Source organism: Condylura cristata, unplaced genomic scaffold (assembly GCF_000260355.1).
Source record: "Condylura cristata isolate star-nosed mole 26May11 unplaced genomic scaffold, ConCri1.0 scaffold00014, whole genome shotgun sequence".
In the NCBI taxonomy this organism is placed as follows: Eukaryota; Metazoa; Chordata; class Mammalia; order Eulipotyphla; family Talpidae; genus Condylura; species Condylura cristata.
In genome coordinates, this window is record NW_004567115.1 from 28,079,717 (window position 1) to 28,104,444 (window position 24,728).

General features: G+C 36.3%; 1 protein-coding gene across 1 annotated transcript in view; it reads left to right on the top strand.

Annotated features, from left to right (window-relative positions):
* Positions 1-24,728, top strand: part of PSD3 (pleckstrin and Sec7 domain containing 3) — a 248,900-nt gene that overhangs the window by 182,932 nt on the left and 41,240 nt on the right. The window contains exon 10 of the mRNA XM_012724889.1: positions 10,441-10,511. Within this exon, the coding sequence (XP_012580343.1) occupies positions 10,441-10,511 (71 nt within the window). The remainder of the gene's footprint in view (positions 1-10,440; positions 10,512-24,728) is intronic.

A 24,728-nucleotide genomic window follows, 5' to 3' on the forward strand; every position in this document is an offset into this window, starting at 1 on the left:
CTCACATGACGAGAATGAAGGGAGGGAGTGGTGTCATTCAGCTGAGAGCTGGTTTACAAAAGGAAGTCCATAAAATCTTTGGACACAAAGATGTTGTAAGAGTGGTCCAGTGCGATAGATAGTGCAAAAACCCTCAAAAGAAGCAAAGGAGGCAAATACCTGTTAAGGTACTTTTAGCACAGTGTCTGGCATAGAGAACCTAATTGTTACTTCAGATACAGAATGTCATCATCATCATTTTCATTTTTACTTCATCACCTTGACACATTAATGATCAATAAAAGATGCATTGAGTGATAGTTATTTTTAAAATGATATATATAGCAAATGTGTGCATGGTGAAATGACTAAAAGGTTAACTATATAAACACTGATGGTGGTTGTTGCTGGTGTTTAGACTGATGATTTTTATATTTTTTCTATGTGTGTTTTTTCTATCATTTTCATATACTGTGTTTACTTTTTTATTTTTGCCATTGACACTGGACAAATAAAATTTAGATTAATGGTAAAATTCAGTGTTTTCTGTTAAAAACAATTGTTTAAGCATTTGTCATTTAGAATGTTTTAAATTTTATTATGTCTGAAAACAGAATGTTTGCAAATAATAGCATAGAAAAAAAGTATAACAGACATTTGTGATAGCATGATTATCAATTAAAAAATGACATGGTAAGATGATGGGTATTTCCCCTCTCTTTTAAAAATTCACTGAATAAATGTTGTGGGACTGTTCTTACCATAAATTAGGGATGAGGGAATGACAGAATATGGACATGATTCATATTTTAGAAGCACTTGGTAATTTGTAGACATGCAAATGTACTTTTACAGGACAGTGGGAAGTACTCTAGAGCAATACAAGTCTGTATTAACAAAAGAAGGTTGGCCTGCATTGAAACATTAAGAGTTAGTGGCATCACTTTGGGTGCAGGCTGGGAATGGGCTGTTTGCTGGCTCTTGTGTAGGAGAGGCCCCTTAGAGAAGTCAAGCATCTGTTTCAGAAGGAATAGGAAGCCACTCCTGAAATGGGGTAAACAGACTGTGGCCACATTCCCCAGAAAACAGATTCTGTCTGGAGACTGCTCAGTCTTGCCACTATGAATTATTTTCATTGGCCCTCAGTGGCTTTTGCCCAGGGGCATTTTAGAGGTGCTTGTGTGCCACAGGCTATTTTACAATTTCAGTAGCTTATTTGATTTGCTATTTGTGGAATTGCATGCTCAGCAGGTGTGTGGCTGACGACACTTGGACATATGGCACATGGAAGTTGAAGCAACCTGATTTGGTATCACTTGGTTAGCCTGTTTGTCTGATTCAGCAGTTACCTGCACTTCTCAGACAGACTGGAATGATTTAAACTTACATTCTCTCTACGATTTTGTAATGAATTCTATAAATTGCCTAAGCAATTAAGAAAAAACATTAGTGGGCTTGATTGCCTTGGATTCAGTGTTCAGACTTTTCACATATAATGAATTCACTGAACTTTAGTAACATTTTACTATGTCCAGCTTTTTAAAATGGCTATTAAAAACAGCCATGTTGAGGCCCTACCTGGCAGTGCAGCGGGTTAGGGCACAGCACTACAAGCTAGCTGCAGCCACTTCAGTGCTAGTTCGATACCCTGCCCTGGAGGTGATCTACACGGCATTGTAGACCTCTCCTGACCTGCCCGCTGCTCCCCTCAGCAGTGTACTTTGTCATTCTGCCTTTCTGCTCCCCACTCTGTCTCTGGTGAATCCTCTCACTGCCCCTGCACCTTTGGCTTGTACCCCAGTTCTGTATGAATAAATGAATAAATCTTTGAAAAAAAGAAAAAACACAGCCATGTTTGTCAGGATCTTCCTTCAGTTACAAGAATTTTGAGATGGCATTCATTTCCTAGGATTTTGTAGTCCCTTTCTATAGATATTCGGGCTTTAAATAACCCTTGAAAATCAAAAGTAATTTGTCATTATGAGACTGGGTGTCTTTAGTGCTATCGATTTTCATACCTAGTATAGTCTTACTGAAGTAATCTGGAACAAAATTGTACCCTGCCTCCTTAGTTTCATAATGCATTACACTTAAATGACAAATTATTTATTTTAAAACTTCTTTAATATTTGTGGAGTCATATCACCTATATGCCTATTTAGGATATCTGGGTTTGTTTGTTTTCTTGAATTTTTAATCTGCCCTCTGGACCCAGCAAGAAACAAAAATAAGTACCTTTCAGAGGTTCCATTCTAGTATAAGAGAAGCCCAATAATAAATATATGACATTTCAAGTGTGTGTTAAGTGATCTAGAGAAAAATAAACCCAAGGTGAGGAGAGAGTGAAAGAAGTGGGCAGACACTGGATTGCAGAGAATGACTAGAGGAGACAGATGCCTGGACGAGGTGACATCTGAACAGAGGCCTAACTGAAAGGGTAAGTCAGGGTATTTGGGAAAGGAACATTGTAGATGCAGAGAATGTAAGGTATAGTTCAAGTGTCAAAATTCTGAAAAAAAAAAAAAATTGGATATGACTAAAGCATTTGGTTTTCCTGAAGAAATAATTTTATGTTCAAAATTTTTGTGTTGCTGCCTACAAACTTTTTCTTTGACCCTTAGCATATGATACATTTTGTCATTATGCCCTCTTGCCCAACCCGAGTAAGAGTCATTTAAGTTCTTTCTTGCATTTACTAATACTACTAGTGAAACCATCTCCTAGTGGAGAAAGATTTTTATTTTTTCTGCTTCTATCCCACTTTGAAATTCCAAGTTCTTTTTTAATCATTATCATCATTTCTATGTTAGTCAATGTTTCATCTTCCCCCTTTATATTCTCTTGTCCATTTTCCTCCCCCACCTCCCTTAATTTCAGAGCCCACATGATCTTTATTAACATTCGTTAGTTTTTGTGAGCATTTTACTTTGTCAAATTGTCTGCTATGAAGGATGTAGTATACATTTTTACTGATCTTAATTTACTACACAGAATTCTCTCAAAATCCCTCCATTTTGTTGAAAATGGCTGTATTTATTCTTTCTTTATGGTTGAATAGTGTCCCACAGTGTGGATATGCCACATTTTCTTGATCTAGTCATCTAGTCAGGCTACTCTCATGTCCTCGATATTGTGAAGAATGCTACTTTTTAAGATACTAATATTAATACTATTAATGCTAATATTAAGATGTTTGTAAGTACAGTGTCTTCATTTTGGCAGATTATTATTTGGATAAAATATTCTCTATCATCTTTGGCCCTTCTGTTACTTCCTTTTATTGTTTATATTCATGTTTGATATCATCAATGTCAAGACAGGCTTCAGACAAAATAGAAACAATAAATGCTAATAAATGTGTTGCTCTCTACTCTTTCCCAAATTAAGAGTGAAAAATGTCCCCCCTCTCCATTAAAAGTTTATCAATAATGTCAGGGTATTTTTCTCAGTATACTGACTCCCCTCAAAAAATAAATTGAAAACATGAATGGAATTTTAAGTATTTGTGTTTTGACATGGAAATTTTAGCTTTCCATTAAAAAAAAAGGGCATTTCCAAAGAATTCATATATATTAATTAGCTCATCTAATTTTCACACAAGCCTATGAAGTAGGTACTGTTTTACAGAGCAAGGAAATGAGATGAGGAAAGCCTAAGTTACCCAAGATCACTCAGTATGAAACCACAATTTCAAACCAGATACTCGTTATAGATAATATTATGTTGACTTTTGTCCAAAGGTTGTCTTGATAAAGGATGGTGATCATTCACAATGTTCTGAGACTCTCATAATTGGGTCCACATTTTGATTCAGTGTCTTAGTCCAAATATACTGTGAAGAAAACAGAGATCAAAGAAAATCCTCTTGTTTTCTCCAAAGTCTCCAAACTCTTCACTTAAAATCTTCTCTCACTTCTAATTCTTACCTATTCTCTTCTATTTAGTGCCTCAAAAGACTATGAAGATTTTCTTAGGTTAGAGCCACAGTACCATTTGGTTTTTACAGCTTACCGTGTTGTACTAAGCTTTGTTGTTAATGTGACTGACCCTATGCATGAACTCTTTGGTGGTAGTGTCTGCATCCTTATTGTCTTTATGTTCCTTAGCAACATTATAAAGTAATTATGGTATCTTGGTATGGTGTGGCATAGTCATTTTATAGATTTATAACCAGACATGCTCAGTGATTTGTACAAGAACTAAAAATAGTAGGTATCAGGGTGTAAATAAAATTCAATTTTCCTAATTCCCATCCCAGGGTACTTTCTATCTTTACAGCAAGACCAATTTCAGATGAAAGTCTTTACTTAAAAAAATAGAAGTTATATCCAGAATGAACATCAGTCCCCAGGGACATCTTTCATTCTATGTTCTATTCTCTATCAATAAAATAAAACTCAAGTAAAAGAATGAACTATCTCTTGGGAAAAGCAATAGACACACTTCTGGTTCCTTTAAGGGTACCCCAGTTTTTCCTTTTATAGAATAATAATAATAATAGAGTTGACTCTAACAGTTATATTAAAGAGCAAGATTATAAAGATTAACTGATTTTTCAAAAATGTATGAATTGCTTAAAATGTTTCAAATAAAAATTAAAATATAAGCTAAGAATAGTACTATTTTAATAAACCGCTGAGTATAATCAATACTATTAGTTACTTAATATTGTGTAACTTATCTCCCAAAGGCAACTTCTGTTGCACACAGCTAGACTCCATTGTTTCAAGCACTAATTTGTAAGTGTCTGAGCTCCTCTGTTACTTAAGATTTAATAGAACTTATGTTGGTATAAGACTATTTTCTGAAAGAAAGGGATAAACATACAAGGATTGTCCTTCACTTCACTTACTGATTCAAGGGTCTATCAGCTATAAATTTATTTAAGTCTTTTGCAAACCAATTGTAGAAAGTGAACATCTGCCTGAATTGTAGCTTCCACTGCATCATATGGAGCACAAGAGCTTGCTTCCTACTGAGGTAACATCTCTCTTCATCTTGTAAGACAGATGCTGGAGTGGCACAGAAGAAAATTCCCCTGTCACTCTGAGGCTCTTTTCAGACTAGTCAAGCAAGAAAATGAACTTCAGAAAAATTAGTAGGAGAAAATGAATAAATACAATTGTATACATATGGACAATTTACATTATATAAATCCCAGGGTAAATAGGATAAACTGACAGGTTTTATTCTGAGTTAAGGAATGAGATAGGAGCCTGGGGTGTGAAGGAGAGAGGAGTGTCTCACATGGTAAGGAGAAGGTGGTGACCCATATGACAACACCTTGCCTCTAGATATTTACCTGCAATAAGATAGTTTTCTTGAATAAAATATTTATTTCTGAAGATGGCCCTAAATCCAGGTAATCTTCATTCTTTAAGAGCATAGTAACACTTTTTCTTGAAGCTTCTGGCACCCTGACCTTCGCTCCACATACCACAGTGACATAAATAGGAAAAAGCCTGCTCTGAATATTTTTGAGAGGGCTATCCTTTAATACTTCAAAATTTCACCCATTGTTTAGATATTATCTCTAGGGAAATAAAGCAATTTCTTTTAAAAATATAATTTACAAATCTAATATAGATGTGTCCCAATTGTACTAGAAGGGAAGTTTTGGGACAGCTGATCTTTGTTTCCAAGTCCAGCAAGGTGTTGGATTTATTTTAGAATGATCTTGTAGGCATCGCATTATATTTGAATGTTTTTCTCCATTAACATAAGGGAAATAAAGGTTTTTTGCATTAAACTATCACAGCCTATATATTTCCATTATTTGCTAGCCTGGCAGGGCATGCACTGTAAGCCTTCAGGCCATGACTCAAGAATTCTCTGTAATTAGTGTGAATAAAGCTTATTGACCTTCTCTGTTAGTCATTTTACTGGGACATTGGAAGAACATTGTTTGAGCCAATATACAGGTTAGAAGTGTTAGAAATAAGAAAAATAATAGGTAATGTAAAAATGTCTTTCTATGTTAGGTCTTTCTCATAATGAACTTGAAGGGAAAAGTAAATGATTAGGGAATCCAGGGTAAGGAGTCAGAAACAGGAAGAGATCTTGATGTAGGAAAGAATTCTCTGCCCTTTGAATAAAATAGAAAAACTGTAACAGTAAGATCTAAAACACAATCTGTTCCCAGTTTGATTCAGAAAAACTTGAAAGTTGAAGAATATAACATACAAATATAAACTTCTGCATGTAGCTTGTACTTTTTGGTGGATTAAAATATAAATATATTTTTGCATTATTTTTCAATGATTATTTCATTCTGAGTAATATTTTACTTTTTCCTCTGCACAAAGAATATTAACCTGTACTCTCATTCCCAGTTTTGCACTTAACTGTTTTACAAAGATCAGTGGAAATAATTAAAGTCAAAATACTATCCATTAAACTTTATTTATTTAAAAATATTTTTTTCTACACGTTGATAAAGATGATGAGATGAAAAAATAAGAACTGGTTTGTTACATTGAGTATTTAGTGATCATCCAATATCATCCATCTTTGGGACAATTCCCAATTGCTGTTTTGTAGAAATGTAGTGTGTATAAGTGTTATATAAAATAGAAATCACAGAGGCCTGCTGGATTTTCATTTGTTTCTTGTTTGAATCTAGAGTGGGCAGACATGCCGCTGGTGGCAACTGAGCTGGCAGACACCGGAGTCATGCCTCACTTCTGAGACCCGTAGCCATGAGCAGGGACATCTACAGAGACTCTCAAGTTCAGTGAAATAAGAGAATGTGCTTGGCTTACATTCCCCTCCTGACCCAGCCTCTCCTTCCCCTGACCCTGCTCTCAACCTCTTTGGAGTAGCAGGCCTGACCATTGCAAAGGATTGTCATCTGGACAGTTTCCCCTTCTTAAATGTTCTCTTAGAACCTGTTTCATCATCTGAATTTCCTTATATGGTAACTTTGAAATCTTTAGGTAAATAGGTCTCCTCAGTAGCTTACTCTGCTTCTCAGAAAGGTAACTGTAACTAATAACGGAGACATCATTAGGACACCTAACTAAAACAATTGTTTGGACCAAGTAGAATGTAGGTATATGATGCCAGCCCACTACTTTCTGTGCATGCTTAGCCTTACTGCCTTCCTCCGCCCTTCCATTTCTTACCATAAGACACTGCATACCATTTTCGGGTTTCAGGACCTTTTTGTCATCTGGAATATTGTAATGGCCTCCTTACTGGTGTTCTTCATTTCAGTTCACCTCCTGTCTTTCGCCACTATATCCAGTATACTGCTCCAAATGCATTCTTTCAGGATTGCAAAATTTGTGGATAAATTGTTATTTAAAAAAAAAGTCTAGTTTTGATAATTCCTATGATCAGACACCTTATAATTATAAAATAGTTTCAAACAATGAATAGATGAACCTGTAATAATGAGAGGGAAATCCTGTGAGGGCAGGAACAGAGCATGAGAACAAATCCCCGGAGGTAAGCTGATCCTGGAGTTATGAAGCCCTTAGAGCATCGCTGAATCTGGGTTTCCAAGGTGTGCTAGCGCAGAAGGACAAAAAGAAGAGAAATATGAAGAAGTGATTAATGCCTGTGGGAGGGAGGGAGAAGTAAGAGTGTCACAGATTACAATAGTGGAGACAATGGAGAGGAAACAAAATTCAAAGATAAAATGACTTCAGGTTTTTAGAAGTGATACACAGGAAGCCCCAAAGAACACCAAACTTGATAAAGTTAAAGAAATTTATACTTGGGCATTGCATTTAGATTAAAGATTGTCACCCCAACCTTGATCAGAGCCAAAGGATAATGAAGTAATATTTTTATCAGAAAAAGTAATTGTCAACCTGGAAGATTTATGATATGATGATACTTTTATATAAAAAGAAATAAAAAAGATTTACAACCCAAAATTTCCTCCCTAAAGGAACCTAAGTATAGACTTGTAGAGATAATTGAAAGTGGCCCCTAAAAATCACCTGAGGCTCAAAAAGAAGTATGATAGTAGGAATAGTAAATCTAAACTGACAATGACAGTTTATAGGAAATAATGATGTCTGGCTCAGTAGTATGAAAAAGCAAAAGTGATGTATGATTAAGTTTCACACTTTCATGGGAGATGGAAAAGTAGATCGCGCCAACAGGGTTAATATAACTGACTTAGCAGTAGTCACCCAGGGATGACTTAAGATCATTTTGTCAATGGGAGAGATCATTGGGCTCTGTTACTAGTAGGTATAAGGTGGTAATGATAGAGCTGTGAAAAAAATTTCGTGAACATGTACAGGAACACATGGAAGAAAGCAGATTTGTGATCTTCGAGGCAGCGCAGATGCCCCTAAACTAGATTTAGGGCTTTGGGGAAATTCATTACAATTCAGGGCCAGTGTTTATCCCATAGAGAATGAAAGGATTTTCTCTAAACAGCCTTCCAGCATTCACTAATGCTTTGCCTTAAACTGTGTGAATGACCCACATTTTTAAATGAGTTGGCTGCACTCCTAAGAGGTTGAAGATCTGGTGAGGAGTTTTCCAGTCACTGGTTGGTGAGTGAGAGGCTAAGTTCAAATGCCTCTTCCACACCATTGCACCTTGGATTCTGTTCTGCGGTAGCTCCAGCAGCCATGGTCACCCCTGTACCCTGTGGTCACTTTGACAGTGGCAGAGTCTGGCATCTATTAAACAATATAGGTGATATTTATTAAATAGTGTGTATTGTGTTACATTATAGACACCTGTCATTCTCTTTCAGTAGTCAACTTTTTTCCTTATACAGGAAATTATGATATACTTTTTTTGATTTTTTTTTGTTGCGTTGTTCACACATAGTGGAAACACAAGGGATGATTTTTAAAATTTCTCCTGGAAACCTGCAAGAGCGGATATTTCGTTCTCTGCCAGGTGGATAACCAGTTTGGTGTTGGCAGCAGTACCGCTGTTCTGTAGGTGGATATTCACTCCATTTCAAAGGATTCTTGAGTCTTCAGTCAAACTAGATTTTAAAAATTTGCTTATTTAATCAGGTATTAAGTGACCAACTCTACAAGTATCCCTAGACTTGTTTAGAAAAATGACATTCAGGTAATAGCATTTTCCCACCATAGATATCTATTAAGATTAAAAATAAGGAGTAAACTATTTCTGTTAATCTATGCTTTTGCTTTAGTGCTTCTAATCTGTACAACTTAAAACAAATCAATAGAAAAATTCTACTCTGGTAAAATATAAGCTAAAGGAACATAGGACTTTTTTTTTTTTTAAAGATTTATTTATTTGTACATACAGAACTGGGGTACAGGCCAGAGACTCAGGGGTGGCGAGAGGCTTCACCAGAGACAGAGTGGGGAGTAGAACAGGCATATCGACAAAGTACACTGCTGAGGGGAGCAGCAGGCGGGTCAGGAGAGGTCTGCCACCATGTGGTCACCTCCAGGGCAGGCAGGAATCGAACTCATGCAGAGGTGTTTTTAGCTTCTTAGTGCTGTGCTTTAACCCACTGAGCCACCAGGGAGGGCCCTGGAACATAGGACTTCTTGAAGAATTAATTTATTTGAAGATTTTTTTTAAGATTTATTTATTTATTCATACAGAACTGGGTTACAGGCCAGAGATGCGGAGGGTGAGAGGATTCACCAGACACAGAGTGGGGAGCAGAACAGACAGATCAACGAAGTACACTGCTGAGGGGAGCTGCGGGCGGTTCAGGAGAGGTCTGCCACGCCATGTGGATCTCCTCCGGGGCTGGCGGGGATCGAACTCATGATGAAGTGGCTTAAGCTTTTTAGTGCAGTGCTTTAACCCGCTGCACCACCAGGGAGGGCCCTGGAGAATTTTTATGATGGTAACTAGTGTCTTTCTTGAACAGGTTCTGTGGATGTTAAAGATAGGGAGGTACCTGCTCTCAGGTCATTGTGTACTGAAAGACATCTAGACCAAAAAATAAAAGATGTTTCAGGGTGGCAAGATCTGCAGCAGAGATAAGCAGATTTTCACAGAAGTAATAATAATTAAAATTATAATCTGGCTGTATTGCAGTATGTATGGGAAAAAAGAAAAGTGGGGTCCTTTCATGAGACTTTGCTCATGATTCCTATAAAGGTTGACAAATTCATAAAGGCTTTGGTACATGATTGAAACTTTGAAGCTTTCTCTTGGTTTAATATCTCTTTGTAGTTATGTCTCTTTTGCTTTCCCAGTCTCTAACTCATCTTTATAAGAGTTTGAGCTGTAGAGCCATGTTACATGGGTTCAATCCTACTCTTATCTTCCTAGTCATATGACCACAAGTAAGCGATTCCTCTGTGCTTCCACTTTGTAAAAGGACATAAGTAGTAGTAACCTTGCAGGATTATTGTGAGGATTAAATGAGATAACACATGGGTCACGTATTTAACCAGGACAATGGAAGCACAATCTCTGTGTTCATCATTTACATTCTTTTTCTACAGTGTTCATTTCTGTCAAATAAAATTGTCCCTTTTTTGTTTCTAGCTCCAAGAGGAAAACGAGGGTGGAAAACATTTTATGCTGTGCTGAAGGGAACAGTACTTTACTTGCAAAAGGTAAAATAAATGATGAAACTCAAAAATCTTTATGAAATGATAAATAATTTACAAAAAAAAACTCACTTTGTACGTATTAAATACCCAAAAGATTGCTTAATTGATGTCTAAATTCTTATGCCTTTTTTCTTTTCCTAGTAAGCTATCTTAGGAGATTGTATATATAAGATATATATATATACACGTATATATATATTGTATATATATGTAGATATATATAGTATTATATATTGCATATTATACAATATATAAGATCACAGGGAATGGATGAGCTGTGTTCAACTAGAAATTCTGAATATAAGTTGATTTGTTAATAACTTCATATGGTCTGAGTAGGTCCAGACCTGTGGAAGTACTTGTTTCTGTGAACATTTATACTACATACTAGTTATATACATCACTTATTATTTCATGGCTTATCTTCATTTAGTTATCTCACAAAGCCTACATAAATGTAGAAACACATTGAGGCATTGGTACTGAACTATGTAACTATATTCTAAATTCAAAGTAAACATCTACACTCATCAGGGATATTGGTCTATAGTTTCCTTTTCATGGCTTATCTATTTGAGGTTTGGATATAGGATAATACTGGCCTCATAAACTGTGCCCTACTCTTCAGATTTTTTGCAGAATTTGAGGATTGGTATTGATTACTCTTTAAAAGTTTGGTAAAATATTTTTGAAGCTGTATAGTCCTGGACTTTTCTTTGTTGGAAGATTTCTGCTTACTGATCCAGTCTCTCTCTGTACTAGTTATTAGCGCTGTTTAGATTTTGTAGTCATGATTCAGTGTTGACATATTGTATGTTTCTAGGAATTTGCCCACTTCCCAACTTGTTGGCATCTAACTGTTCATTGTTGTTTCTTTTAATTCTTTTAAATTTTGTAGCATCAGTTATAATGTTTCTTCTTCCATTTCTGATTTTGGATCTTTCTTGTAAATTGCCTAGCTAAAGGTTCTGAATTCTATTGCTCTTTTTAAAAAACCAATTCTGAGTTTCACTGATTTTTTTCTGTTTTCCTACTTTCTACTGCATTTGTTTCTGCTTTAACCTTTTTTTTTTACATGTATAAGTATTTTATATCATTGTTTATTCTTATACAATGCATGTTTGTATACTTTCTCCTTTCAGCTTTACCTGTGAACCATCACCATAGTCCCTTGTGCTCTTCCCTCCTCTGTTCTTATCCTTCTCCCTCCCCACCCTTGCACAGAATATCTCTGATTTATAGTGCTGCAAAATTTTTTTATTAGTTTGGTTTTTTTTCTGATCCCCTATTTGGTTTCTTTATATTCCTGCTGTAAATGAAACCATGTGAGATTTTTTTTTTCTTTCTGGCTTATTTCACTGAGCATAATCCCTTTTAGCTCCATCTATGTTGCTAAAAATGGCATGAGTTCATCTTTTTGATTGCTGAATAGTATTCCACTGTGCATGTGTGTGTGGGAGGGGTGTGTGTGTGAATACACCCCACATCTTCTTGATCCAGTCATCTATTTTTGGGTATTTGGGTTGTTTGTGTATCTTTATCTATTATATACAGTACTGAAGTAAACATAGGGGTGCAGGTAGCCTTTTGAATTAATGTTTTTTTGGGGTTTTTTTGGTTTTTTTTGTCCTTTGGGTAGATCCCTAGGAGTGGAATTGCTAGATCATATGATAGCTCCATTTTTAGTAATTTGAGGAACCACCACACAGCATAGTGGTTGAACCAGTTTGCACTCTACCAGCAATGTAGGAGAGTTCCTTCTTCAAATCCTTGCCAACATTTGTTGTTTTCTGGGGTTTTTTTTAGTATGTGCCATTCTTCCTGCTGTAAGATGGTTTCTCTTATGGTTTTGATTTGCATACCCCTGATTATAAGTTGAACATTTTTCATATACCTGTTTTCCATTTGCATTTCCTCTTTGGAGAAATTTCTTTTTCGCTCTTCTGCCCATTTTTTGACTGGAATGTTTAGTTTGTTTTTGTTGATGTACGTGAGCTCTTTGTAGATCTTTGTTATCAAGCTCTTATTATTTTTATTTTTATTGTGTGCAAAAAAATTCTCCCAATCAGTAGGATGTCTCTTTGTTTTGGTTAATGTTGCTTTTGCTGTAAAGAAGCTTTTTAGTTTGTTATTAGTCCCAGCTGTTCACCTTTTCCTTTACTTTCTTTGCTTGGGGGATGTGTCTTTAAAGATATTACATGTAGTGTTTTGCTTATATTTTCTTCTATATATTTTATAGTTTCAGGTCTTATATTCAGATCTTTTATCCATATTGAGTTGATTTGTATGGTGTGAGGTTGTAGTTTAGCTTCATTCTTTTACATGTAGCAGTCCAGTTTTCCCAGTACCATTTATTTCTGCTCTAATCTTAACATTTCTTTCTTTCTACTAGGGGCTTTGTTTTTTTCTTTTTCTAATTCCTTGAGGTATAAACATAGGTATAAATTTTCTAGTTGTTTGAAGTGTGTTATTTTTCTAGTTCCTTCAGTTATAAAGTTTATGTCCATAAACTTTCGGTCTAGTACTGTTTTTGATTTTTTTTTTTTTGGTTTGTTTTTACTTGCCTTTATCTCACTTTCTCCACTTATTTCTTTTACCTATTACATTTTCAATAGTGCGTTGTTCATTTCCATACACAAGTTATTTTATAGTTTTCCTTTTATTATTCATTACAAATGGCATCCCTTTGACTAGGAAATATACTTGATATGACATTATCTTAAATTTGTTTAAATTTGTCTGGTAAATTAACATATGATCTATCTTGGAGAATATTCTATGTATATTTGAGAAGAATGCCTATTCCAATACTGCTGGTTGGAATGTTCTATAAATACCTATTAGGTCCATTCTATTTACAGTGTTTTGTGAGTTATCTCTGTTTGGATATTCTATCCATTATGTAGAGAACTAGATATTGAAATAGCCTAGTATTATTGTATTTCTGTCCATTTTCCCCTTGAGTTCTGTACATATTTATGTCACTAAATGGGATTATCTGGTGTTGGATACATATATAACTGTTAATCCTGGTGAATTACCCTCTTTATCATTATGTAATGTCATTTGTCTCTTTTTTTAAATTTAAGATAAAATCCATTTTGCATGTAATTAGTATAGCTCTTTTCTGGTTAGTATTTGCTTCCCTTCATTTTCAAACAATGTATGTCTTTAATATATCTAAATACAATGAGTCTCTTGTACACAGATTTCATCTGTACTCAAGTCCACCTCTTGCAGATTATCAGATATCAGAGCAGTTGTAAGGAATGTTTTTTTTTTAAGATTTATTTATTTATGGATACAGAACTGGGGTACAGGCCAGAGGTAACAGGGGCAGTGAGAGGATTAACCAAAGATAGAGTGGGGAGCAGAACAGGCAGATCGACGAAGTACACTGCTGAGGGGAGCAGCAGGCTGGTGGGAGAGGTCTGCCGCGCCATGTGGTCACCACCGGGGCAGGCATAGAACTCACACTGAAGTGGCTGCGGCTGGCTTGCAGTGCTGCACTTTAACCTGCAGCATCACTGGGGGGGGGGGGGGGGGCGGAGGGAATGTTTTTAAAATTTTCTCTTACTCTGTTTCTTTACTGGAATGTTTTTCACATGTCTACATTATAAAGTAATAATAATAAAAATATATAATACAAATCCTAAAAAAAAAAAACATACAATCCTTTTGTTTTCTTCCATTTGGAATAGATTCAGTAAGAAATATTAGATATGAGATGCTTCACCTTGGACCTGGAAAAAGAGTAAAACACTGTTGCATTCAACATTTCTCAGAGGTGATTGAGAGGGATGCTGTGTCAAGTCACCAGGTTTTCTGTTCACATTGTCTTTTCCCTCCAATTAGTGAATTAGATTGGGTTAGACTTATCCAGATATAGAAGATAAAGGACTAAATATTGACAATAAAATGACTTTTTACACTAAACTTTGAACCTCCAGAATCAGTTTGGATTAGAGCTCCAAAATTATATTTTATCTTCATATTTATGGTGCCTCTGGAATGTGGCAAATAGACCTTTAGTGAGGGCTGGGTGAAGTTCCTTTTATTAAAATGTGAAAAACAGGACATAAAAGGAAATAATACATTTTTATAGGAGAACCCAAAGCAGAACTATGGGTGGTCTGTCTCAGGTTGCTATTTCATTTGAATCAGTTGGATACAAACATTGCTGAAGTGCTACTTAGGTTGAGAAAAAGTTGAGAATAGAGCAGCCATGTTGTGTCAACTATCTCTACTCTCTTATTAACACTCTTGAAAAGAATAAAGAGGAAAGAAAAAGGAGAGGGCCGGAAAAAAAAATTGACATATGCTTGAAATCACTACAGAGTAATCAATCAAGACCTATTTCCAGAAGCTTCATACAAATCCTAAAGAGAAACTTATTTGTCAGTGGACCCTTCATTATAGCAAGGCAGGATCTTGTATGATGTAGCTACTCAGGTTTTTGAGTAATTTCTTCTTGATTTGTAAAATTAAGAAAGCTCAGAGACAGTACACATATGAAAGACCCTTTGGGCATCTGCATCTGAAAATGCCAAGTCCTGTGAAGTTAGCAGAGTTCTGTCTGTCTCTGAATACTCTTGAGAGGCACCTTTGGGATTTGAGCTGTCCATTGGGAAAAGTCTAGTAGATACCCACACTTCTTCCTCTTTGGAATACCTCCAGATTATAGCAGGACTTAGTCCTGGTTGAACGGTATGTCCTACAAAGGACTAAGAATATCCCATTCCTGGCTTATCCCTGACCTTGCTGGAATCTTAGTTTGCTGGCACATGATGGCAGATTCTCTACAAGAAATTACATGATTGCAAAATGAGTTGAGGTTTGTACAGCTGAGGGTTTAGATCCTCAATACCCATTTAGAGTTCATCACATGTCAAGTACTATGCTAAATGCCGAGCTTCCACAAAGATGACTGAGATACAATCTGGCCACATAGAGCTCAAAAAAAAAAAAAAAAAAGAGGAGAAACAGGTAAATTGAATATTCACCAAACAATGGGATAAATTAATAGAGGAATGGAAGTGTCCTGCTGAATAGAGCACCCTAATCATGCCTACAAAGGTTAGAGAATGTCTCCCGGAGGAACTAAAAGATCTGTAACTGATACCTTAAAAATGAGCCAGGAGTTTGCCAGACAGACAAGGCAATAAAAACATTTTAACTAGAGAAGAGGAAAATAATAGATTTTAGAAGATGTGACTTGCTCAAGGAGTGGCACACCAGCCTTGTGCGCTTGGGTATTAGGGTAGGTGTGGAATAGCAAGCAGTGGAAACATGAAAAATTATGTTTCAAATAAACACTTTATCATGATCGTGAATGAAATTATGCCAAAGGTCATAAACTGGCCACCTTTTATAAGAAGCTATTTCCTTGCCTGAAAGATTCAAACTCTTTGTGAGTTGCATTCTGCTCCCACTAACACCTAGATACTCCAAGAATTTCGACAGTGATGTACTTCATGCTTGTCAGTCCCCCTAAGTAGCCTGTGGGTTAAAACGCACCTTGAGCAGCCCACTGTTGTTCCGTATGTGCTGCTATTACGCTGCTATTAACATTCCTAGGATTCAAGGTTAGCTGAGAACAAAGTAGTCAACCTTCTTCTCCTTCCCACCTGTAGTCAGTTCTCTGTTAATCAGAGAAGGGTAATGAGAAAGGGCCCACATTTTCCCCTAGTCCAAGGCTAGTTTAATTCAGTTTAGCAGAGACTAGCTTAGTCCGTATAATCTGGACAACAGCAGTGCCTGATATGAGGGTACAAAGATAGAAGGACCTAGCCCCTGTCCTAGGTCTCCCTGGCATACTTCATTGCTTCCATCATTCTTTCTTTCTCCCTCTTTTCCACCCCATGTAACTTTCTCAGTATCAGAGATTCCTGAGCAAACATTTCCAGTTACTCTTCCCTCCTGAGTTCCCTCTATTTTCCTTTGGTGGGCAGATGCCCCATCTCTGCTCCCCATCCTGCTATGCCTGCCAATGCCTTGACTCCTGTGGCAGAAGAGTAGTGTTGCTGGAGAAGGAAAGAAGCTCTGCTGTCTTGATTAAATGAATCAAATAAGTCGTCTACAGAGATCTAAAAGGCTGACAACTGCTTAAGAGCACATTTCCCTATACAATAAACACATAGAAACACCCTTTCCCATTGAAATAGTTATCTATTTTGGGTCTCCTTCCATTATCAGTTGCTCATCACTTACTTGTGCTTTTAAGGCTTTCATTAAGACTTCTCAACTATGAAAATAGTCTAATGATTTTTGCCCATAGAGAGCAATTCAATTAGTGTTTCCTCATTAAAAATGAAGACTAGTACTAAAAACCACATATCCCCCCCCACCCAAAAAAAAAAGTACACGCTATCAAAAAGAACCAGATAGGGCTGAAAATAAACAGGAAAAGAACTTTAAATTAAATGCTCTGAACCTCCATTTATTCAACCTCCTCCCTACTCCCATTCCAGCCAAACAAGGCTTGTCACAAAGGTTTCCATGGCTCCTATAAGAAGTTAAATGAGTTAATAGCTACCTCATACCTCTAAATTTTATAATCCTGTAAGTGTGTTTATGATCCCCTCTGTTGCCTGTCCCCTGAGCACATACAATATAAGCAGCTTCTTAGATGTGAAAATGAGAACTTTGCTGGCCTGACCATCTTTGCTCGATTGCCTCATACTCTCCTAGGAAAATATGTCTTTTGGAAAAGTGCTGAAAATGCTATATCTGTTGTTCCATTTTTCTGATTTAGGGCTTTCAATTTTCCTATCTGTATTTCAGCTTGATCATCTGTAAAATGGGAGGAATGAATAGTGCTCCCAACTTATGTGGTTGAGCTAAAGAATTTTTTTAATATATGGAAAAAGCATCTGATGTGCAATAGTTGAATAACATGTTATTTCCCTTCGTGATGACTCATAGTGAATGTTTTTTCCCTTTTGGTTTTTTCCCAATCATTGCATATCATAAGCAATATAGTGACTGGCTCAGATAAGCTTTTTTTTTTTTCCTACCTTTTCATAATCCTATGTGAATGACTATGAGGAAATGATTAAGAATTAGGCCAACTGCCTCAGCCATCTAAATGTAGGTCCTTTTTTTCCTATTTGCTTTATTGAGGATAACTAATTCCCTCTGTGCTTTCTCTCCATTTAAGATCAGAGATCCCATAGGCAATCCACCAGCCCTTATAGACTGGTACAAGAAGTAACAGATAGGACAGCGTTTCATGTTCTGGGTAAAACCAGCAGTGTGACATAGACACTAGTTGAAGACACCATGGTAACTTCACTCCTTTACTTCCATAGATGTCAAAAATATGATATCAGTTCTACCTACTCTGCCTACCTGGCTTCTAGTTTGAGCTGATTTATCAGAGATAGACTCATGTTTCCTCACTTTCCCATCATCTGAACCCTACAAATTTAGTTGCTACACTCTGGGTCTCCTTGTCTATGAAAAGACAAACTATAGACTCTACACCCATTCCATGTGGCAAAAAACATGAAATACATAAACACAGTATGTACTCCTCCATCTTATTAAAGGAACATTTAACAGCAGTATTCCTATATTAACAATAACAAAAGACAGTATACACATGTCAGTACAGAAACAGATTGATAATCTAATAGCTAAGAGAATAGTTATCTCCAGAAGATCATCACAGAGATAGCAAATGGTCTGGCAGACTTACTGAGTCTAACTTGCTTCAGTGATCATTCAGCTAGAAGTAAGATGGGTTTATTCGTATTTTTAAGTATTAGTATGATGCAGTTTTTAGGATACTTTTATATTTCGATTTCCCAACTTCATAGGAGGATATTGTTCCTTTTTTTTTTTTTTTTTAAAGAAACTGAGGTTTAAAGGTTAGTTGCTAAGGCAGTAATAACAGTGCTAGCATTCTTTCCTGTAGCCTAAAGCTCTACCTGGAGACTTTTCTTATTACTAGAAGATTAGAATAAACATTTCAGTGAGTTTTTCATAAGTTTTACCTCCTTACTCAAGTTCAACTTTGACTACTACATAGTACACAAAGTTCATTTTCTTACCTTTTAAGTCCTGCTTCCATAATGACTGATAGTTACCCTTGCCCCTCATTGTACTACCTCAGATCTAGTTACTCTCTTATTGGAATCTAGGGTAATCTCCAGTCATATTCTATAATTAAAGTAAGTAATCTTTTGAGAGTTTCAAATACAGACCATTTTCATATAGAATTACTTCCAGATTCCATGAAAAAAAATCATGGAAATGTCAACATCCAGACCATTTGAAGACTTACAGATTGACACTTAAAGTTAGAGCTAAACTTTGCTAACAAACTATCATTCTGATACAGAGGGTAATAATTATAAGCAAATCAATAATGAATGTATCTGCTTGATTAGGACTTGGCCTACCTTTCAGTGGCAATATAAATGTGAAAAAGCTAAGGGAGCTTTTTTTTTTTTTTGAAATTTATTTATTTATGCATACAACAGCTGGGGTGTAGGACAGAAGTGCTGGGGGTGGGGGAGTTGAGAGGATTCATCAGAGACAAAGTGGGAAGCAGAACAGGCTAGTTGACACTGCAGAGGGGAGCAATGGGTAGGTCAAGAGAGGTCTACTGCGCCATATAGGTCACCTCCCTGGCTGGGGATCAACTTGTGCTGCAGTGGCTTCATAGTGCTGAGACTTAACCCCTTGTGCCACGAGGGAGACCCTAAGGGAGCTTATTTTCTATCTGAAGAGATCAACAAATAAAAAAGTATATCAGTGCAGTTTGCTATTTACCACCAAAAGGGAAGCATATTTTGTAAGCACTTTTGGAAGGACGCTTAAGAGCCTAAAAAAGAGAAGAGAAACTTGTAGGAAAATTCATGAAGTAATATTTAACTTACATTTAGAAGACAAATAGAAGTTAGTCACATTGAGTACTCATACATGGAGAAAGCTTGTGTGGATGCCTAGATAATTCAAGACCACAATATGTTTGGAGCACTGTAGGTTCAGTGGAGTATAATGGGTATGAAAACCACTTTTAGAGTGAACATTTTAGAGCAATGTGAAGCCATCAAAGGGTTTTATGTTGAGTATTATCAGATTTATATTTTAGAAAGATCATTTCTGGCTACACAATGGAAAATGGGCTGGATGCAGATCCAGTCAGAAACATAGAAACCAGATTAACTTGAACTGGAGAGCTCAGTTTCTGGTGTTGAATTCAAAATGTTTGTGGGATAATAAATGGCTGTATTCAACAAACAATCATGGATGTTCAGATTTAGAGACCATAAAACATTAGGTGAGAATATAAGCCATGGGAGTAGATGATGTCACTCAGGGTTGGTAGCATGAGAAGTTAAATGACAGACTAGACTCAGTACTCAGTAGAAACCACACATACTTTGTATGTGCCCTAGTAGAGGAAGTGATAGTGAAAGAGCCTGAACAGTATGTCCAGAACCAGGATGATAAAGAGGGAAGAGGAAGAAGTAATGGGGTAGAAAAAGTTTTATGATACGAATTGCAAAGTGCCTCTTGAATTCAGCAACAAGTAAATGATTGATAAAGTGATTTGAATGGAATGCAGGATGTGGAATCCAGAGTGAAATGGGAATTGAGGACAGAGACAGAGAGGATATAGACAGCCACTTTCAAGAACCTTGGAGTTTCAACTGTGATCTTCCCTCTACAACCCTCTTTCTTATATTTCCTTTCCTGAGTTTTGCAAATAACAGATCCCCAGTGCCTTCCTCATTTTTACTGAATCTTTTTTCGTTCCTGTTATTGATTTTTCTTTAAAGTAAAATAAGTCCTTTTCTTTCTTCCTTCCCTCTAGACATTTTCTGACATTACTCAGAGCTCTTGTTTTGCTTCTCTGGGTTACACACAGTTTTCCTCGTGACCAACTCATCTCCTTTTCTGGCCCCCTCACTCAATGTCAGTTACATCTGCCTCTGACTTTCAAGCAAAAAGTAATTCCACGGAGTCTCATAACAGTAATGTCAACCATTTGCAAAATGTCATATTGGGAGCATTGTGAGAAATAAACATGCATCTACCCCCAGAAAAAAACTTGGGCACAGTGCTGATGAGACCAGTCTTACGTAATGAGTGGCTAATAGCATGACTGAGTGTGTAGGTAAGAACTGGAAAAGCCTTAGGGTGAATAGGATAAAGTTGGGTAAATAAGTGATTCTAGTTTCTAGAACTCAGGTAGAATCTATGAAATACAACTGTAGGATGTATTTCTGGGGACTGATTTAAATATTTACACTTTCAAAACCTTTCCAGAGTCCAGATACAAAGAGAGATCAGGCATTATAGGGCATGTGTGGTGCAGGGTTTTGTCTACCTTCCAAATAAGTAAGAATGTACTCCTGTCTTCATTGCTTCAAGTACTTTCAGTGCCCGTGACTCATGCCTAAGAAATCCTGATGATAGCTAATATTACTATTGGAATAGAAAGTATTCATGGCAGAAGAGTCTAGTGTTTTAATATAGTTTCATATATGCCTTAAAATTTGAAATTGTTATGAATGATGATAAAATAATTAAATTCTTGTTGGTCCTGATGATTCATCGTTGTTGACATTTGGATATTAGCTTCATATCCATTTGTTAACAGAGTGAGTCATCTGCTAGTCAGATGCTTAGCCTTTGCTGTCACATAGCTTCAAAGGTTCCCTGTTGGTTTTTGTCATAGACTTTGTGTCTAACCCCCCCTAATATTTTTTAGGGGGTTCACTTTTTGATGTTACTCTTGGTAGGCTTTGGTTGTGACAAAACTGAACTTGTTGCTGTTGAAGTAAGTCATCAAGTGATGGAATAGTTAAGAGTGAAGGGTACAGGTCGTTGGTTAGTACATAGCAATGAATTACTTGATTCACATCTTCTGCAAACCTCTTGAGGATTTTCTAATGTCTTTTAACTCCGGGATCTAGAAAACAATGCTCAAACCTGAGCATACTTGCCTTGACCACATCTCTTAGAAGATTATCTAAACTAAATTTAGTTTGCTGCCACAATATCTTGAGAACTCTGTCCATGATGTTAAATCTTCTCTTCATTCCATGAATAATTTAGAAGAAATTTGTTCCAAATGCCTGTAAAGTTTTTTTTTAAAAAAAAAAAAAAGATTTATTTATTTATTCATACAGAACTGGGGTACAGGCCAGAGATGCAGAAGGTAAGAGGATTCACCAGAGACAGAGTGGGGAGCAGAACAGGCAGATTGAAGAAGTACACTGCTGAGGGGAGCAGCAGGTGGGTCAGGAGAGGTCTGACACACCATGTGGGTCACCTCTGGGGCCAGGGATCGAACTCGCACTGAAGCGGCTACAGTCAGCTTGCAGTGCTGCGTCCTAACCCACCAGGGAGGGCTCCATTTGAATTTTTTATCCTTCCAGGTTTATGGGATTATAGCACTTTCTGTGCTTCCTGGTAAAAAGATAAAATAAAGCAGAGTAATTTAAAAACAAAAAATCAGAAATACTTAAAATTTTTTCAAAAGATAGTCATCATTAAGAAAAACACTTTTTGTACCTTTTTTTAAAAATCAGGAGTTAATACAGCTTGGGCTCTTTTTTTTAATTACTTATATTTTTGTTAATATAAGTAATTGGTCTCAAGCAAGCATATGTTCTCACTTCCCCTGTCTCTATTCTCTCAGTGGAAATTAAGAACATTTTGACTTGTTTTCAAGTGGGTATAGTAATTTCACCTTTTTAATAAGGCATGAAGTAAATATCTCAAACTCTGGCAAGTTTTTAATTGATTTTGATGAATTTCAATTGGAACTTAGTCACTTTCCAAATTGGACTTTATTTTCACCTGAAAGTACAAATTTTCAGACTGTTACCAATTATTTGTACATATGTAGATGATTTTTGTGTTAGTGTATTATGACTCAACTTCATAAAAGACTTAATTAACAAGCTTTTTAGGAAAAAAGAAAGTTTTTCATTTCATGATTTAAATGAATTTAAATAAGGGGCATTGTGGAATCACATTTTTGTGCTTATTAGGGTGGTAGAATGTCCTCATGAATCATGCTAGATAAAAAGATATAAATTGCAGTGAACAAGGGAGAATAACATGTTTTAGGCTTCATTTTCATCCATACTTTGTTTGAGAAAATAGATAGTAATAGATGTCATAGAGCATCTTATAGAAAATTTCTTAATTTAATTTATCCTATTTTTAAGTTCATATTTAGCTTGCACTACAATGAGTCTTAGGTTTGAAATGGTTTGATTATGATCATTTATCCCTTCTTTCGTCTTTCCCAATTCCATCCTTTAAACACTCTTCTACTTCAAGTAATGAAAAATAACATTGTCAGATGAACTTTGTAGTATAAAGTCACTTTCTTTTAAAGCAAATTGCTAACATACCCTTAATGTGCTAGTCTAGCTTAAGTTTTGTTTCATTTTTATGAATTTGAATTTCATTTTTTAATCAGAGTTTAGAATGTCAAACATATTTTGGTGTGGGGATTTATAGAAAAGTGCAAGCTTACTAGACTTAAAATTCCTTGACTTCAGTTTCGTCATAATATAAAATCAGTCCCAAATGGAGTCTGTTATGCCAAGCTCCATGTCAGTTTACCAAGACTTACACCTAACCTAACTATAGTTTCAGCATCTCTCGAAATGTAACCTCTAGTTGGAAAAACTGGGATTTCCTAACCAGCATTAATGAGGTAACTTACCTGTCCCCCACTGGAAGGAGATGTGTATTCTGAAACATTCCCTTTTCGTGTTTTCAAAAGCCTTCCATTTTACACTGCTCTTTAGAGTTCCTTGTTGCTTGGTAAAGTGGGTGCTGCATGATCCATGAATAGTTTAATAAGCCAAGTCAATCTTTAAAGATAGTTGAATTTTATTATTTAATACTATCTAAATATATCCTTTGTTCCATTGTAAATATTGTCTGCCTTCCAATGAAAGATAAATAGCAATGTACCTTAGAGTTTGGGAAACTGCATTAGAATTGAGTTCTCTTCAAAAACAATGGTACAGTGGTCCCATGTTGAAAATTACTGTTAGCTTTTACTTAGGGTTACAGTAATGTAAGGAAATATTTGATATCAACAAGTTTGACCTTGGGAAATACAAGTTCAAGCTATACTCTACTAAACTTATTATTGAAAATTATACAGACTAGCATTTATTCAGTGTTCTGTTGTAAACATTATTAAGAGTTTTCTTTTTTAAAAAAAAAGCGGCCCTCCCTGGTGGCGCAGCGGGTTAAAGCACAGCACAAAGAAGCTTAAGCCACTTCCGCATGAGTTCAATTCCCGCCTGCCCCGGAGGAGATCTGCCCACATGGCGAGGCAGACCTCTCCTGACCCACCCGCTGCTCCCCTCAGCAGTGTACTTCGTCGATCTGCCAGTTCTGTGCCCCACTCTGTCCCTGGTGAATCCTCTCACCCTCCGCATCTCTGGCCTGTACCCCAGTTCTGTACGAATAAATAAATAAATCTTTAAAAAAAAAAAAAAAGGCAGTACCTCATCTAATTTCATCCTCCAGATTTATGAGGAAGATAGTTTCACTACTTCTCAATCAAAGAAGTGAAGTAGTATGTTTAATTAATCTAAGATCACAAAATTATTAAGTGCAGTATGACAACTAGTCATTTGAGCCTAGATGGTTTTAACTATAAGCAGTAGTGTTAAAGAGAGTAGTGTCTTTTAGCAAAAGGGAACAGAGTGATTTATTATGGTTATGTAAAAGAATTGCCAATTGGCACAGGCTGGGACCATAGCTGGAAACTGTGAGTCTGTGATGACATAGGTCTGGACAGCTGAGTTGTTTATCTCCAGCAGGTTTTGTTAGCAACAGTGAAGTAGCCCAAGTGCATCATCATATAAAGAAGAATTGGAATGGAATTTTTCAACCAGACTAGATTGGTGAAAATTAAGGCATAACCTAGCAAAATTTCCTGAATTCTAAGGAAAAAAGAAACCCCTATGTGATTCCTGACAGAAATAGAATAGACTGCCTTGGACTTCTGTAAAACCAGAAGGATAGCATCTATAGACTACAGTGTGGAAAAGGATTGCAAGTAACATTTCTATACCCAGTTCCCTGCCTGGGTAGGAAAATTGAGAGATATTTGAAAATAAAAACACATCTACTTGAAAGAAGAGAAAATAACAAAGAGGTATGAGACCACAAGATGGAGAAATGATCGCTTCTTTCGTCTTTCCCAATTCCATCCTTTAAACA